Source organism: Lacerta agilis, chromosome 3, assembly GCF_009819535.1.
Source record: "Lacerta agilis isolate rLacAgi1 chromosome 3, rLacAgi1.pri, whole genome shotgun sequence".
Lineage (NCBI taxonomy): Eukaryota > Metazoa > Chordata > Lepidosauria > Squamata > Lacertidae > Lacerta > Lacerta agilis.
In genome coordinates, this window is record NC_046314.1 from 4,660,851 (window position 1) to 4,677,356 (window position 16,506).

The 16,506-nt window shown below is 43.2% G+C and overlaps 1 protein-coding gene across 1 annotated transcript in view; it reads right to left on the reverse strand.

Annotated features, from left to right (window-relative positions):
- Positions 1-2,112: 2,112 nt before the first annotated feature.
- The window catches only part of LOC117044532 (fibrocystin-like), a 61,185-nt gene continuing 46,791 nt past the window's right edge, over positions 2,113-16,506 (reverse strand). The window contains exons 2-4 of the mRNA XM_033145351.1: positions 15,542-15,754; positions 4,105-4,312; positions 2,113-2,254 (exon numbers count right to left, since the gene is read on the reverse strand). Coding sequence (XP_033001242.1) covers positions 2,113-2,254; positions 4,105-4,312; positions 15,542-15,754 — 563 coding nt within the window. The remainder of the gene's footprint in view (positions 2,255-4,104; positions 4,313-15,541; positions 15,755-16,506) is intronic.

Genomic DNA, 16,506 nt, shown 5'->3' on the forward strand with positions numbered 1-16,506 from the left:
GCTTTCCCTGCTGGAAAAGGCGTTGCTGCTAAATTGGTGTCAGGGCTCTCTGTATGCTAACGGACCCTCCGTTCCCCTCAGCGGGACAGGAGGCAGTTCCCTGACAGTACCGCTCCTGCGGGAAGGTAAACGGCGTTTCCGTGCGCTGCTCTGGTTTCGCCAGAAGCGGCTTAGTCATGCTGGCCACATGACCCGGAAAAAATGTCTGCGGACAAACACTGGCTCCCTCGGCCTGTAAAGCGAGATGAGCACCGCAACCCCAGAGTCGTTCACGGCTGGACTTAACTGTCAGGGGTCCTTTACCTTTTTTATAGAGGTTGGTCTATCCATTGCTATTAGTCATGATGGCTATTGGGGTGCCACTGTGCCAGAGGGGGTATCGCTTTCACACCCTGCTTGTGGACTTCCCAGAGGTATCTGTTTGACAACAAACAAAATCTAAAGGAAGACAGGAACCTTGTGAAAACACCGCCTTTATCTTGGTGCTCTGTGACATGTGCATTATCCTTACAGCTCACCTCTGTCAAATCATCAAGAGCCTGGATGTAGAATCCAGCAGGTGACAAGGTTTCAACAATGGGAAGCCCATCAGTTCCAGAAAGCCCAATAATTGTATTGTGCCTTAATAGGTTATTTTGATCCAGCGAATCTCCTAAAAACAAATGAAGATAACACATTAACAAGCTGCCACAGAGGCAGGATATGCAACGGTCACAGAATATATACCCTGAGTTGTTCATTAGTTGGTTCCTGCTCAGTAACCCAGAGCAAAATGGCAAATCAGTGACACTTTGCTTACTGTTTCAAAGGCATGATTAAGAAACGGGACACAACTTGTGGGCAAAGCAGCAAAAGGCCGCTGGGGGACAAAAATGATGGAGATGGTCCAAAGAATGATGGAGGGCAAAAATGATGGAGATGGTCCAGAGAATCCCTCATTTTGTTTAGATGGAGACTAGATTATGGTTCTGTAATAAAAAGTAAATCCATTTTGTTTGCAGCATTTTGACTTGTATTGCAAAGATCAAGATTTCCCCTCAAGTGCTTTTAAACCAAAGAGACAAATAAGTATAAGGAATTACAAAATCCACAGAACTGTATCAGGTTCTGTAGGTCAAACAATCGGCACCCTATATATTATTTCAATTTTTCAATTCTTAGAATAGTTTTGCTGCTTTTATTTAACTGACGTTTTCTGGTTTTATATAAAATGCCTGTTTTTCATCTTAAGGGGAAATTGAAAGTTTTTGAAACAAAGCTATAAAATGAAAGGAGTTAGATGCCAAGTAAAAAGTATGGAATTTTTAAAGGAAAAATATAGTTTTGAGGAAAATCTTCTTGAAAATTTCTACTAATATTTCACAACACAAATTTATTTTGTATAACTTACCCACTCTAACTCCATAATGTTGTAAAAAATGTTATTTTGCACCCTGAAATCTGACACCCCATGTAGGCTAATTCCATGAGCAAATGAATCTAATACAGCACAGTTTCGAAAATAAGAATCTAGAAGAAGAAGAAAAATTATATAAAGCAGTAGAATTAGAATTTCATGCTGTATCTTCATTTCTATTTATTTCTGCTTAAAATATTTTTATCCAGTCTTTCAATCATATTTCATAAGACAGCTTGCACCATATTTAATAATAATAAATAAATAATCAAAAGTGCAGGGCAACAAATCAAAGCAATCAGGGATTGAAAAAAGCAACTGGCGCTAAAAGCCTGTTCCCCACTAAAACCTAGGGAAAGAACAGGGGTTTTATCCTATGCATGCTTACTTGAGGGTAAGTACCAGTAAACTAAACATGCTCAGATTGTTCTGTTATTTGACATCTTGCCACATGAGGTATCTAATAATTTCGTCATACGTCCTTGTGTTTATTAATTTTATATCATGCTTTTTGTTTTGTTTTTATACTGTACATTGCTCAGAAATTTATAAATCAATTAGAGTCAGTACTTACTAAGCTTCTTAATTTAAATCCAATTGAGAAAGAGCTGGGCGCTCGAAATCCGCCAGTTTCCGCTGCTTCGTAACCTCGGGTGCAATGGCTTCTTCAGCTCCGTGTCGGAGCCTCGCTCGCCCGATTTCCCCTCTTACGAGGGTCAATCAGGAGCGGGGATGGCACGTCTGGAGCCCGCAAGAAAAGCCCGTCCACGGGACGCTCTTCCCGTGGCTCTAGGGGGCCCATAGCGCGGGTACGGTAACCCCAAAACCCCGAGGGTACCGGAGCTCTTCAGCTCCCGGCTGCACGGAGCGGCGCCCAAACCACCAGGGAGGATCTATCCCTGGAAACCGTCAGGTTCTGAGCGTGTGAGCTCTTAAAGTCCGCCCTCCAAATAAGATCATAACAATTGGGCTGATCCCTATGGGACCAGGTGGCTCTTGGCCCTAAGCTATTTAGGGCTTTATAGGACAAGACCAGCAGTTTGAATTGTGCCTGGGAACAAATCAAATGTCAGTGAAACCCTAAAGATTGAAAACATACGTTCTTTCTTATAAGTAACAGTCAGCTTTACACCGAATGAAATGAAGTTTCCAAATAGTCTTCATGGGCACGGCTGTAATCTAACCTGGATGCCACCAGGGCATTGATAACTACAACCTGGTCACATTTTCCCTAGAAGATATGCTGCAGTTGGCATGTCTACCAAGTTAAAGTGCCAACTGGGCATTTGGGAAGCAATCAGCCCTGGATTGTGTGCTGAAACAACAAGAGTGGGATTTTCTGAGCATGCAAATAATAGTTTTCCTTCTTCTCCAGTCATACCCAGTCTACCCATATAACCATGCACATAAGTGGCCGCTAGTGTTGTGATGCAACCACATGAATGCAGCTTCACCGTACAACTGCAAGGTTACAGTAATTTTTGAAGCTCCCGAACGATTGACCAGGAGGCAGAGAACATGCCAGTCGGGCATGTGTCTCTATCAGGGTCCTACATAAGAGTAGGACAATCCTAACAGTGAGGTAGGCTTGAGAGATGCTTGTATTGCTCCTTAGTAAATGCCATGAGCCACATGGAAATGTCTTGACAGGACTGGCCAGAGAAGGGCAGGGGAATGGGACGAGGGTGCCAAACTGGATTCTGGAGAAGAGCCCAGTGGTGTGGCAGGCGATGATCTAGAGCCAGTGTGGTGTAATGGTTAGCGTGTTGGACTATGACCTCGGAGACCAGGGTTGAAATCCCCACTCAGCCCTGAAACTTGCAAGATAGAGGGGCTAGATAAATGTAATAGACAGGCAGGCAGGCAGACAATGTTTTTTTGGTGGAGTGGGTTCTCAGAGGAGAGGCCCAGCTCAGTGACATCAGATAACCTGGCCACCACAGGAGAGCCACCCAACCTGCCTCCACTGCTGCCTCTTGTAAGGAAGGTGCTCCCTACCTCTGGGAGGTAACACCTATGTGAGACAGCCGTGTCAACTCTGCCTCTGGTCCAAAGACTCAGCAGATCCAGCCTACTCATAGGAGTGCCCTTTGGCTTGCCCAGTCCTGTCAGCGAATGACTGTCCCCCTTGCACTTCAAAAGGGAAGCTTCGGGGGGATGTCAAGTGTTGGGACAACTTCTGAGCTTATGCCCGGCCATGTATCTTACAGCTCTGCTGTGACTTCTTAATCATGTAACCTGATCAATGTTTGAGCACAGTAGGGAATCATGGAATAAAGCCAGGAGGAGGAGGAGGAGGAGGAAGAGGAGGAGGAGGAGGAGAAGAAGAAGGAGAAGAAGAAGAAGAAGAAGAAGAAGAAGAAGAAGAAGAAGAAGAAGAAGAAGAAGAAGAAGAACAACAACAACAACAACAACAACAACAACAACAACAACCAAGTCGAGAACCTGTGTACTCAGTCAACCAGTGGGAGCCTGGACAGTAATTGTATTTAGGATTGCAGCCTTAAACATTTCTAACATATGAAGAATAACTAAGAACAATTGTAATATATATATAAAAATAAATAAATAAAATTGTCCAGTGGCACCTTACAGACCAACTAAGTTTGTTCTTGGTATAAGCTTTCATGTGCATGTACACTTCTTCAGATACCAAGAACAATGGTATGAGCTTTACATTAACATCAAAGTCTGCAGGGAAAAAATACCTGAGTGGAGATGAACGTAAGAGTTCTGTGCCATTCACAGTCTTGACAGTCACTACTTCCTCTTGCTTCTGGGCATTTCTAGGTCCTCCTCCACATATAACAACTTCATCTCCAGGTTTCCAGTTCACGTGATCCACCAGAACTAATTTTGTATCATTGGGACGTGCGGCTGATTTCAAGTGTGTGACTGTCACTTGAGGGACACAACCTACAGCATAAAGTGTAGAGACAAGGAGCACAAAGGTGTTGTAGCTTGACTTTTTCTTCATACAAACTAAGCATTCTGATCTCATCTCCCAACTATTTCAAACCTACAATTCAAGCAAAATCAGTAACAAACAACTATACATGCTTGCACTGTTGGAGCAACCTCTTTGGTGCTACACTGAATTCCTCCCAAAGCTTTTAAATGAATTTATGAATAATATGCCACAACGGTGACAATGCTCAGAGAAATGGGTGAAGTCCCAGGTCCTTCCTCTGAAAGTTTCCTTAAATGTTCTCTTCTTTCCCTTTCAGTAAAGCTAAAGCTAATGTATTAATATGAATCATCTCATCAAATAATCATTCTGCCCTCTTCTGTGTTTGTTTTAAACTTAAGGCCAGTTAAAATACAGAGTAGCACACTCATTTTTCTTCCATGCACACTGAAATGATCATGTAGAACAAAACAAAGAAGAAAACCCTCAAGCATTTGGAGGCCAACAGAGAAGGGTGATGTGGAAACAGAGAAAGCAATGATCCATGCCGACTATGCAGTCGGTATTTTTGATGCAACTGTATTGCAAACAAAGGATTCTAAAAGTCCCCATGTGGGTGGAGGCGGTAGACTCTGTTTTGCATACCGATTACCGTATCAAGGTCAGTGTGAAGTATCTGAGAACTTTTCGCAAATACACTTTCAGGGAGCTTGTCATCTACAAATTACTGTTTATACAACACCATCAAGGTGCATGGTATTTTTAAAGAATTCCATAACCAAAAATTAAGGATCCTACATCCAATGAACTTACACATTTGGTGTTGACAACGTGGAAAGAAGAAAGTGGCAAGGGGTGTGAGCAAATGCTGGAACATGGACCATGCACTTAGGCTTGGTAGAAATCATAGAGCCACAGAGTTGGAAGAGATCCCAAGGGTCATCTAGTCCAGCCCCCTGCGATGAAGGGATCTCAACTTAAGGTGCGTTTTGAAGAGTTATAGGGCACCAGATCTACATGGAGAGAAGTCCAGAGATGATGGGCAACAAAAGAGCGCAGGAACATTTTGAAAAGTATGAGGCTTCCAAGTGTCTGAGGATGGCGGAGTTGCAGGAGCAAAGATCACAGGAGATTTTGAAATACAGTGACATGCAGTACCATACACACAAGAGAGGATAGGAAACCATTTATTGTAAGTAAAGTTGTAGGCATATTATAAGGCGACTTAAACCATGTGGAATTGTCACTTACTGTACACAGTACTTACTGTGAGCCAAGACAGTTAAATAGGCAAATTTATGCACAGGCCATGCCAAAGGAAAAACCTAAAAGACAGACATCAGCCTGCATGTCTAAAATGCAATAAAGGGAAATAAACTGCGTCGACCCCACTTAGACAAGCCTTCTCAGACTGACTGAGTCTCAGACTACCCCCTACATCATCCATCTTGGACTACCCCCTACATCATCCAATGGATGGGACTGAGATGGGAGTTAAGAGTTGGGAAAGCTGAGTGAAATGAAAAACAACCGATCAGTTCCTGCCATTAATACAATCACATTCCATTCAAAATTAGAAAACAAGGATCTGAACTCTCATGGCATAACAAGCAATATGTGACCACAAGTATTAATGAGTACATCTATACCCGTATACAGTACTGGGAACCTGACACTTGATTAACCTTCATGAATTGTGGAAATAATCCAAAAGCAGAAAAGATAGATCACCAGCTTCCCCAGCTTTCATAAATTACTGGTTCATTAGCTGAAAGTTCCAACAGCTGTGCCAACCAGGAGTGACTAATAGTTGTTGAAGTCGCCTCCCGTGCCTTGGATTCCCCCAGACAAACCTCCACTGAGTTCCACCTCTTCAGAACAACAAGCTGGATTCCCTCCAAAAACTCGAGTCTGAGCCAATTCCAAAGAAAATTTGGCACTGGGATCAGGGAAGAACTTAGGGAGAACGAGGCCTGGGGGGGCAAATGCTTCCTCTGACAATTTTCAAGACGATCTATCACCCCTTTGCTTGCCCTCTGCAACAGACGAAATGCTTTGGGAAGAAGCCTTGTCGCCAGAAACAGATTGTTCACAAGGGGCTATCGCAAGCACCACAGCAATACTTGGGGAGGGGGCCAGAAATAAACCCGCCAGAGATGGCATTCTATTTCTCATAAAAGGATGGCAGTCAAAAGCAAGGGAAATTAAAAACACTGCGGTTATTCTTTACCAAAAGGCCTGCCACTGGAAACATTCCCAAGTACTAAAATATGGATTGGCTCCATGCGACTCCTCAATTATTTAATTCATTTTTCAATTATTAACTAGTGCCGGTTGGAAAACAACTCTTCCACAGACTATTTTTGGAAGCAACACCTACACCAGTTAGAACAGAAACATAAGCGTGTACTCTGTAAATTAAGACACTTAAATGCTTTTCATGTATTGCAATATCAACAATGCAGCATACTGTATTACTCCGAATATCTACAATTTAACTGGATGCGACCTGCACTCTTCTACAACAGTACATGTGTGGAGCACCCCATTTCAAATCCATTGCCATCACCATTCTCAGCTGTGTTAGAAAGTGGGCTCCATCTCACCCCCCCCCCCATTCTTCTTCAACTCAAAATATAAAGTTCCAGTTACAGGTAGGTAGCCTTGTTGGTTTGCCACAGTCAAAACAAAATAAAATAAAAAATTCCTTCCAGTAGCACCTTAGAGACCAACTAAGTTTGTTCTTGGTATGAGCTTTCGTGTGCATGCACACTTCTTCAGATACACTGAAACGGAAGTCACCAGACCCTTATATATAGTGAGAGGGTGGGGAGGGGTATTACTCAGAAGGGTGGTGGGAATGGGTGATCAGCTGATAGGTGTGGAAAACCTGTTGACGACTGTTAACGACTGCAATTGGTCTTACATGGAAAGGCAAGGGATGAGATGGCTAAAGATAGCTGTGTCATGTATAATGAGATAAGAATCCAATGTCTTTGTTCAGACCAGGTTTCAGAATCCAATGTCTTTGTTCAGACCAGGTTTCAGAATCCAATGTCTTTGTTCAGACAAAGACATTGGATTCTTATCTCATTATACATGACAAAGCTATTTTTAGCCATCTCACCCCTTGCCTTTCCCTGTAAGACCAAATTGCAGTCGTTAAGGGTCTGGTGAGTTCCGTTTCAGTGTATCTGAAGAAGTGTGCATGCACACGAAAGCTCATACCAAGAACAAACTTAGTTGGTCTCTAAGGTGCTACTGGAAGGATTTTATTTATTTTATTTTGTTTTCAAAATACCAAATAAGTTTTTTGGGAAAATTTGGTAAATACTCAGCAGACCAGGTACACAAGAATGCTTTATGGATGCATCCTTTGACGTGTTAAATAACCTGCTCGTGCTGAAACTATATATTTGAAGTTGAACACAATAAAAGAGGAGAGAGGAAAAATATTACAAGCAGAGTATGTTGAAACTATCGTTGATGGTTGTAAACAGAGATTGGCAACCATTTTTTCCCTGTCTGTCAAGGACCACATTCATCTGTCACCTGTTCTTTCACAGTCATCTGCCGGGAAGGACATGTGCCAGCAGAGTGCAGGGACCAAACCAAAGCAATGTACCGAGGCAATACTGTTGGTGGGTGGGGGACCCCAGAAAAAAAATAATAGTCAGGGCTCCTGCTTTTAATTTTTCTCCACCACCCCCTTTCCATCAACATACTATTAGGCCAAGGCCATAGGTTTTGTTTTGTTTTAGGAGGAAAATGAAGCATATTTTCCCACAGAAGAATGCTGCCAAATTTGAAACCAGCAAACGCGAAGATCTCCATGGGCCACCAAAAAAACACTTGGAGTCCCCCCCCCCGAATTTTCTTACCTTCTGCTGTGGGCTTCCCCAAGTGCAGTGGGGTAATTGGGGGGCAATTTCCATGTCCTCAATCCTGCAATTCAACACCCACCCTATGGGGGGGGGGAACCCCGTAACATGCCGCTGAGCTGGAGTTGCAAGTGCTCTGCATCATCCGAAGCTCCCTGTGACTCACCAACAAATGAATCTGCATCCTTCAGAAACCTTTGGCGTTTCTTTGCTTCTTTCAAGATAGGTCTCTCCATCGGTAGGGTCAACATGGACCCCAGTCTACAAAAGGTTACCAGCTACCAGGGGCGCCAACTTGCCCCTCCACACGGCAGGCCAAGCCACATGGGCATCCCGCCAGTGCTTGCACGCTTGGTGTCGAATGGGGAGTGTGGAGCTGTGCTCTGTGCTCAGCCTCCTTCTCCTCATGGCATTGGTTCTACCCTCTATACTCCTGTTGATCTGTGTTTGAACATTCACTTCGAGTGCATACTTGTTGCTGATGAAGCCAATTTTGGCGAAACAAGGACTGTAATCCGGGTAACCTTGTCCTTCTTTGGTTCGCGTTTTCTTCGTGGCAGCTTCACCTGTGGCGAGACTACAGTGCCATCGCCAGCCTCTACAACCTGCGTCATGCTCCACAATACCTATCACACCCCTCGGTGGCAACTTTCATGTTGTTGCAGACTGGCAAGACTATAATTATCACATCTATGCTTGACTTTTGTCTGCCTTGGGACCTTGATCTGTTTTATGTGGATCTCGTGATACATATTGACACATGTTGATGTCATATATTTGCAGTTGAATAGTTGTACCCATGTATTATTATGTTGGAGTTCTATATTATATCTGTTTATATGTAAAAATGATGGGAAATTGAGATTACTTTATCAGCCGGTTACAATCTTTGTGTGTTTCGTATAGCGTTGTCCGTGACCTTGGTTCTTTTGGGTGTTAATCATTGGGGGAGAGGAGGCAGAGTGTGGCCACTGGGCTCCATGCTCAGCCTCCATTTCCCTGCATGTGCCTGGCAGGGGCAGAACACATGGAGGGCAATCTTTGCTCCCACTCATTCCAACCCGCTCCTGGGCTCTTGGGCAGGGTCTGGGGTCTGCGGAGGCCATCTGGCAGCAGCGGGGGATGTCGGCCCCCTCAGTATTGGGGGGCAGGGCCCCCTGCCTCAAACTATTGAGGGGACTGAAGCCTCTTGCACCCCCCCCCATACCTGGCTCCCCTGTTCTACATGCAAACCATGTGCAATACCACTGAATTGTGGCCCTGTAGCAACGGCTTGCATTCAGTTTTTCTTCAGCAGCTCTGGAAGCCTAAAATCTTCCTCCAAACATTTTGCCAAACGGCCATTGGATAAGTTAAGTTTGACCGGAGCAAACTGCAGCCATTCAAAATCAACCTGGATTCTCTCTTCTATCTTTTCTATTTGTGCTTTGGCAACATTATAAGCAACAGGGTAGCTGGAATAGGAAGGAGCTTCCATAACTTCTATAAATCAGGCGCTGCTTGTTGACAGTCGTGAAAGTTTAGAGCCACCTCCGTCAGCTACTTCAGGCCAAATTCTCTGTGTAGGCAGCTTGTTGATGCAAAGCAAACTTCTCTCAAGTTGCTCATATGCTGGTTGACATTCTGCAAGCTTTTCGTACGTTCCCTCTGATAAAACAGGAGGTCTTTGCTTATTTATGATGACTAAGTCCTCTAGACATGGAAAATGAATCTATTCCATATCACTATTTGCTGCTAAGGAATATTTAGTGTCCTGGGTTACTGAGAACTCCTTAAGCAAAACCCCCTGAAGCTTCCTAGTATCAAAGAGAAAGTACTTCAGAAGGAGAACAGCCTACTGAAGGAAAGTAGAATTTCCCATTGCATCATGGTGCAAAATTTGGAACTTTTCTTGTACCTTCTCACATCAGACAACTTTTTTTCTTTCTTTTTTCACTGTCTAGGTTTGTCATTGCCTTCCTCCCAAGAAGCTTCTGCATTACAATATTGCAACCATTATAATGCTAGCAAAGGGCTGCCAGTATTTTCCATAGGTACTGCCAGTTGACAATAGCATCAGGGGCCAAGCTGGCAAGATGTGATATGCAATGCAATGAACCTGTAATTCAGACTGCACTGCTACGAAAGGGAGGAAGATGTGATGGCTAAGTGCCTAAGTACAACACACACTCATCACCAGCTTCTCACATTTTCCATTATTGCCTGTTAATATCCTGAGCAGTTAGTGAATGAGACAGAATGAGCGCTTTTAGGAACATCAGTGTAGGGCAAGACGATCATCCAAATGTTAAGATCTGTTGCCTATAATTTCAGGAGCTAAACGTCAGTCATTATGAAGGGGGAATTGGAGGGGTGGGGGGGTGAAGAAAGGAAGACTGATGATTTCTTGGCTAAAAGACAAACCTAGAATTTGTCTAGGATGCCTTGATTAGCCAAAAGCTACTTGCTGTGATATAGGTCCACATTTCAGCAGGAGTTCAGCTCTAGTTCATATTTTTAAACAACTGTTCATGGTTCATGCTTTATGTAAAAGTACACAGCACCTTCCACTGAAATGCTAAAATAAGGCGAGAAACCAACGCTACTTCCAAACAGGTCGCTCCCGGTGTTACCCAATCACTGGGCTTCTTCCGGCTATAAGGAAGAATTGTGTTTAACTCTCCACACTGCTGGGTGTATGCGCCCTTTTAAGTTTACATTCTGCTGTGCCATGTCCAGTGCTGAAGATGCAGAACAGGAAGGTCCAATTCACCCGAACAACCATTTGAAGCAAAGCACACATTCACTATAATCTTTGCAGTAGACACCATTTCATTGCCCTGCAAGGAACGGCTTGCATCTGGACCTGGCAAACTGTAATACTTAAAAAATAAAAACAAAAGATTGGGGAACGCTTTCCATGTCATTTCAGCAAGGTGGTTTATTGTGGCAACTGGGAATATATTTTTTTCTTCTGATTTATTATTTAAATTGGTATTACAATGTAATAAAATTAAAAGAGCATATTAAAACAAAAAATTAAACAGCATTTTAGTGCTATTTCCAACTAGATAAAATTAGCACTTCACATAAATAAAAGTTTTTTTAAAAAACAACAAAATGCTAATATGGTCGTGGTGCCTGTGTGCTGAGCTGTTACTGGTTCAGCCACGGGAGATATATCCAAGCCTCCCTCTAACTCATACCTAAGGGACCGCCTCTCCTGGTATGTCCCAGGTAGGACCTTAAGGTCCTCAAATAATAATTTGTTGGAGGTCCCGAGCCACAAGGATGCTAGGTTGGCTTCAACTAGGGCCAGGGCCTTCTCAGTACTGGCCCCGACTTGGTGGAACAGTCTGGCACAAGAGACCAGGGCCCTGCGGGATTTGGCATCTTTCCGCAGGGCCTGCAAGATGGAGCTGTTCCACCTAGCCTTTGGGTTGGTTTCAGTTTAACCCTGAGGTTTCGTTCTTTTGGTGTGATTGGTGGGCTGCTTAGAGGTGAGGCTGCAGTCTAGATTAAATTTCAAATTGTATTTTAATCTGTATTTTAATGAACTATTTTATGTTTTTGTTGTGATTTTATTGGTGTTAGCCGCCCTGAGCCCGGTTTGGCGGGGAAGGGCGGGGTATAAACAAAATTTTATTTATTATTATTATTACTCCTGCCCTTCAAATATATGCATAGAAGAGTATCACAAATGGCATCTACACCAGGAGAGATTGTACTGTTCTTCTGGTAGGTGGGGAATACATATTTTGCAAGCAGGAAAAACCACAGGGAAAATACAGGAGGACAATACCTGGAGGACGCATCATATGAATGCTCTGCACAAAGTGAGCTATCTAAATATTGCAATTCCATGCTAAATGCCTAGTATGGAAACACCTCAATCAGCTCAGAGAGACCAAAAGCTCTCAGCATTGCCTCAGAACTGGATTCAGAACTACAGTGCCTTTGTTTAGTTTATTCTGCATCCAAGATTCAGGTTTTCAAAGACTTTGGAATTATCCATAAGAGAGCAAGAAAGGAAGGAGCATCACAACACAAAAGGATGGAGTGAAGGGTGAGAGAATTCCAGACATAGTCTGTGTGCGTCATGTTCACACACAAGTTCAGACACTTCCAGTGTTGAATCCTTCACCAGACTCCAGTCAAACAGTTCATCTGTGCCGTAGTGGGGGGAAATGAATAGGTTTGTTTTATTTGCAGTATGTCAACTGTAATTCTTTTGCATGCTATCTCTTGAACAAAGCTTGCACTACCTGAAATTCTGCATGTTCTCTCAGGAACTACAGCCAGCCCGTCTAGATCGATTATAATGGAAAGGACAAAGATATGGCCAAGGCCACCAAGCTAGATTTCTCTTTGGAAACTTGTCAGGAGAGTTTCTTGGGGAATACATATGAACAGAGCCAGAGACATTGATAAATTTCTCTTCTGAACAATCAATAAAATAAAAATCCCTCCATCCTATTCAGGCTTCTGCTGTGGACACAAGGGCCATAATTACATTGTCAAAAATTCAAGTTACCCCAGCTGACTGAGACCTCCTTTAAACCTGACATGTGATTGGCAGGCAGTTTATGGGGAGTGTGGTCTGATTGGCAGGGGAGCTGGGTAAAGCCAAAGGCAACAGTGCAATTTCCCCGTCTACTCCGACCACCCGAGCACAGGACTGCCACTTGGAGAGAATTCTGGGAAAACCCTTGGTCATATTAACATATCAAAGGAAGAAGCTGACAGGCAGTTACTAAACAATCAGGATTCAGCCATTTCTATAGAACGTTTCCTCCCAAATTTCCTATTTGGAAGGAAAATAAGAAATTAAATTACATTCAATCCTGTCTACTCAGACAGCTGATTCCTGCCCCCTTCAAAGGCCTGTTTGTTTAATGATTTAGATCTGCACTAGCTATACACATTTATTTCAAAACTATAAAAATGTTGACAAGCACTCCAATTTGTTTTATACTACAAGCTAGGTTGGTGCTATATTGGAACCAGGAAAATGTGTTTGTATTTGACATAAGCAGCATGAAGGCAGAAAAGTATGTGTTCTTTTTTCCATCTTATTTATAGAGGCTCAACTGAATTACAACTAAATGGTGGATTACACGCTTTGAGTGAAACTTAATTGTACCCATGCACTGGAACTGCGCCTCGGACAGGAGATGGGATGGCAAGCCCAATATTTCTTGCATCATTGCTGAAGAATTGAAACCAAAAGATGTTTCCAATAGAATGGGCAAGGCCACCCGGTTCTTCTCCCTTACAGACTCTTTTTGATCACCCAGTCTTCTCTCTACATGTACATGACTAGAAATACCGGTAGTCATTGGTATTTCATGCGGATGTTCCTTTCGTCTGTCTTTTTATGGCACCTGGGTCAAATGCTCTGGAGACAAGGTCCTGTTGCCTTCCATACAAATATTCTGCTCTGGTCAGACCTCACCTGGAATACGGTGTCCAGTTCTGGGCACCACAGTTCAAGAAGGATACTGACAAGCTGGAACGTGTCCAGAAGAGGGCAACCAAAATGGTCAAAGGCCTGGAAACAATGCCTTATGAGGAATGGCTTAGGGAACTGGGTATGTTTAGCCTGGAGAAGAGAAGGTTAAGGGGTGATATGATAGCCATGTTCAAATATATAAAAGGATGTCATATAGAGGAGGGTGAAAGGTTGTTTTCTGCTGCTCCAGAGAAGCGGACATGGAGCAATGGATTCAAACTACAAGAAAGAAGATTCCACCTAAACATTAGGAAGAACTTCCTGACAGTGAGAGCTGTTTGGCAGTGGAATTTGCTACCAATGAGTGTGGTGGAGTCTCCTTCTTTGGAGGTCTTTAAGCAGAGGCTTGACAGCCATCTGTCAGGAATGCTTTGATGGTGTTTCCTGCTTGGCAGGGGGTTGGACTGGATGGCCCTTGTGGTCTCTTCCAACTCTAGGATTCTATGATTCTATGATTCCATGAAATGCTTCTCCTGCTAGCAACACAGGGGGAAGGCACTGGACACTAGTAAAATTCAAGCAGAAAGAAAATGCTGGCACTCCATAGTTCTGGCAGGTCATCATTCAGGAGAACAAGCAAAACCATTTTAAAAAATGTTTCTGTGCATCTCCACCCCTCTGAGAGAGGTCCTCCTCTTCAGGGCTGCTGCCAATGCTTTTCAGCCCTTGGGATGCAGGTCCCTCACCTTCCCTCTGCCTCCTGTACCATATAATGGTAGAAGGCTCACGTCTGGAGCTGGCTTAGCACCCCTTTGGTTTTATTATTTATTTATTTACTTACTTCTGGAAACACCCGGGTTCCCTTGAGAAGGCCGACACTGCCCTCGTGTTTCTCAGCGACCTCATTCTGTCAGCACTCACCACTTGAATTCATTATCAGCAAGGGTGATGTTTGAGATATCGCCAGCCACAGGAATAGTGTGGCATATTAAGCAGTTGCATAGGCATTGTAAATTGAACAGCCTGACCTTGGTGGAAACGGAGACATGCCTCCAAGAATTTCGCTTGCGTAATTGGGCCTTTCTTTTTTTTGTGTGACGCTCTTCAGACCATATTGCACCTTCAAACATCCATGTGTGTTGGTTGTATTTAATTAATGTATTTTGAAATGCTGTAACCTGTCCTATGACCGTATCATGAAGGGCAGGATATAAATTCTTAAATGGATGAATATAGTATTTGGTATAGCTTATTATACAAAAGAGAAGGATAATGAGAGGCAAACCTAGGCCCCAGTATTACCATGGTGCCTAGATGGAGCACAGTAATTCAGAACTAACTCTAGACACAATGCAAAGCAGTGCACTAGTATGAACATATCAGGGTTTTGCTAAAAAGAACCTGTCTACCCAAACTGACCTTGCCATGTATGCAAGGAAGGACTTAACTAATTGGGGAATAAAACATCGTTTTCAGAACCTAATTCCCTTGTCTTGGCTCTGTCCTAAGTAGAAAGTATATAGGAAGCTGCCTTATACTGAGTCAGACCACTGGAACTTGCCTGCATTGCCTACACAGGCTAGCAGCTGCTATCGAGGATTTCAGGCATGGAGTCTTCTGGAGCTGCTAGGAATGGAATCTGGGACCTTCTGCATGCAAAACCATGTTCTCCCACTGAACTCTGGCTCTTCCACTACAGGAAGCTGCCTTATCCTGAGAATAAGACCATCCTTACCTAGAGAGGGTGCAAATAATTCCTACACCTTTTAATAAGAGAGAGTGGATGTTCAGGGCTGCTGAAATATTCCACAGTTCTCTTTAAGAGAGATCCGAATGCAAGCTATTTTAATCAACTGGAAAATATGGGTTTTGTTAATGCTGAGCATTTTTGAAACATCTATCACACAATTGCGGCTAAAACTCACCGTGCATGGAAAGGGTTCCGTTCCTCACAGCCAGAAATTTGGCCCCATATGGAAAGGATGCTGGAGAGTGCAAACTGCCCCAGAGGTGGAGGTGGGCTTTGCTACAGAAAGGCTGACCAGGAGAGCCAACCCGAAGTTCTCCTCCATCTGACACCAGAATGTAATGAGCATGGAGCTCTGTTGGCCCAGGGCCAACAAACACAAGCTTGCCTCCTGAAACAGAAACAGCATTAACAATAATTAACAGTAGGAAGGTGTAGTCTCAGCAACATAGCAGAACTGTCTTGTTCATTATATAATCTCCCTACTATCCTCCTGCCCCAACAAAGAAGGCAAACATTACAGTGGTACCTCAGTTTTCGAACGTCTCCATTGACGAACATTTCAGTTTTTGAACGCCGCAAACCCAAAAGTAAATAATTTGGTTTTCGAACACGCCTCAGAAGTCGAACATGCCATGTGGTTTCCGTTGAGTGCAAGATCCTGAGGCCTAGCTGTCAGCTATTTTGAATTTTTGAACGTTTCAGAATTCGAACGGTCTTCTGGAACAGATTGTGTTCAAAAACCAAAGTACCACTGTATCTCCAAAATTAAAAAGCGCGAAGCAGCTCTCACCAGGTCATTATGGGAAGGTTTTCAAAGACATGTTGATAAAAAAGAGGCTATCTGCACCAACTCTGTCCACAATCCCCTTCACCTGTAACACTGTGATAATCTGGTCTTTAAAAGTGAATTTTTACTTATAATAGTTATGTTTTGCAATTTATATTTAATAAAAACAACTACGTTTTATTCCTTGTCCCACTCTATACTTTCTTTCTTTCTTTCTTTCAAAATCCTAAACATAATAAAAAATTTAAATACAAAAGCAAACTCTAACATACTTTCGCTTTCAAACTTTTTCTTACCTGCAATTTGCAATTGGGCCACTCATCGCTCCTGGGCCACTCATGTGTCCAGCACCA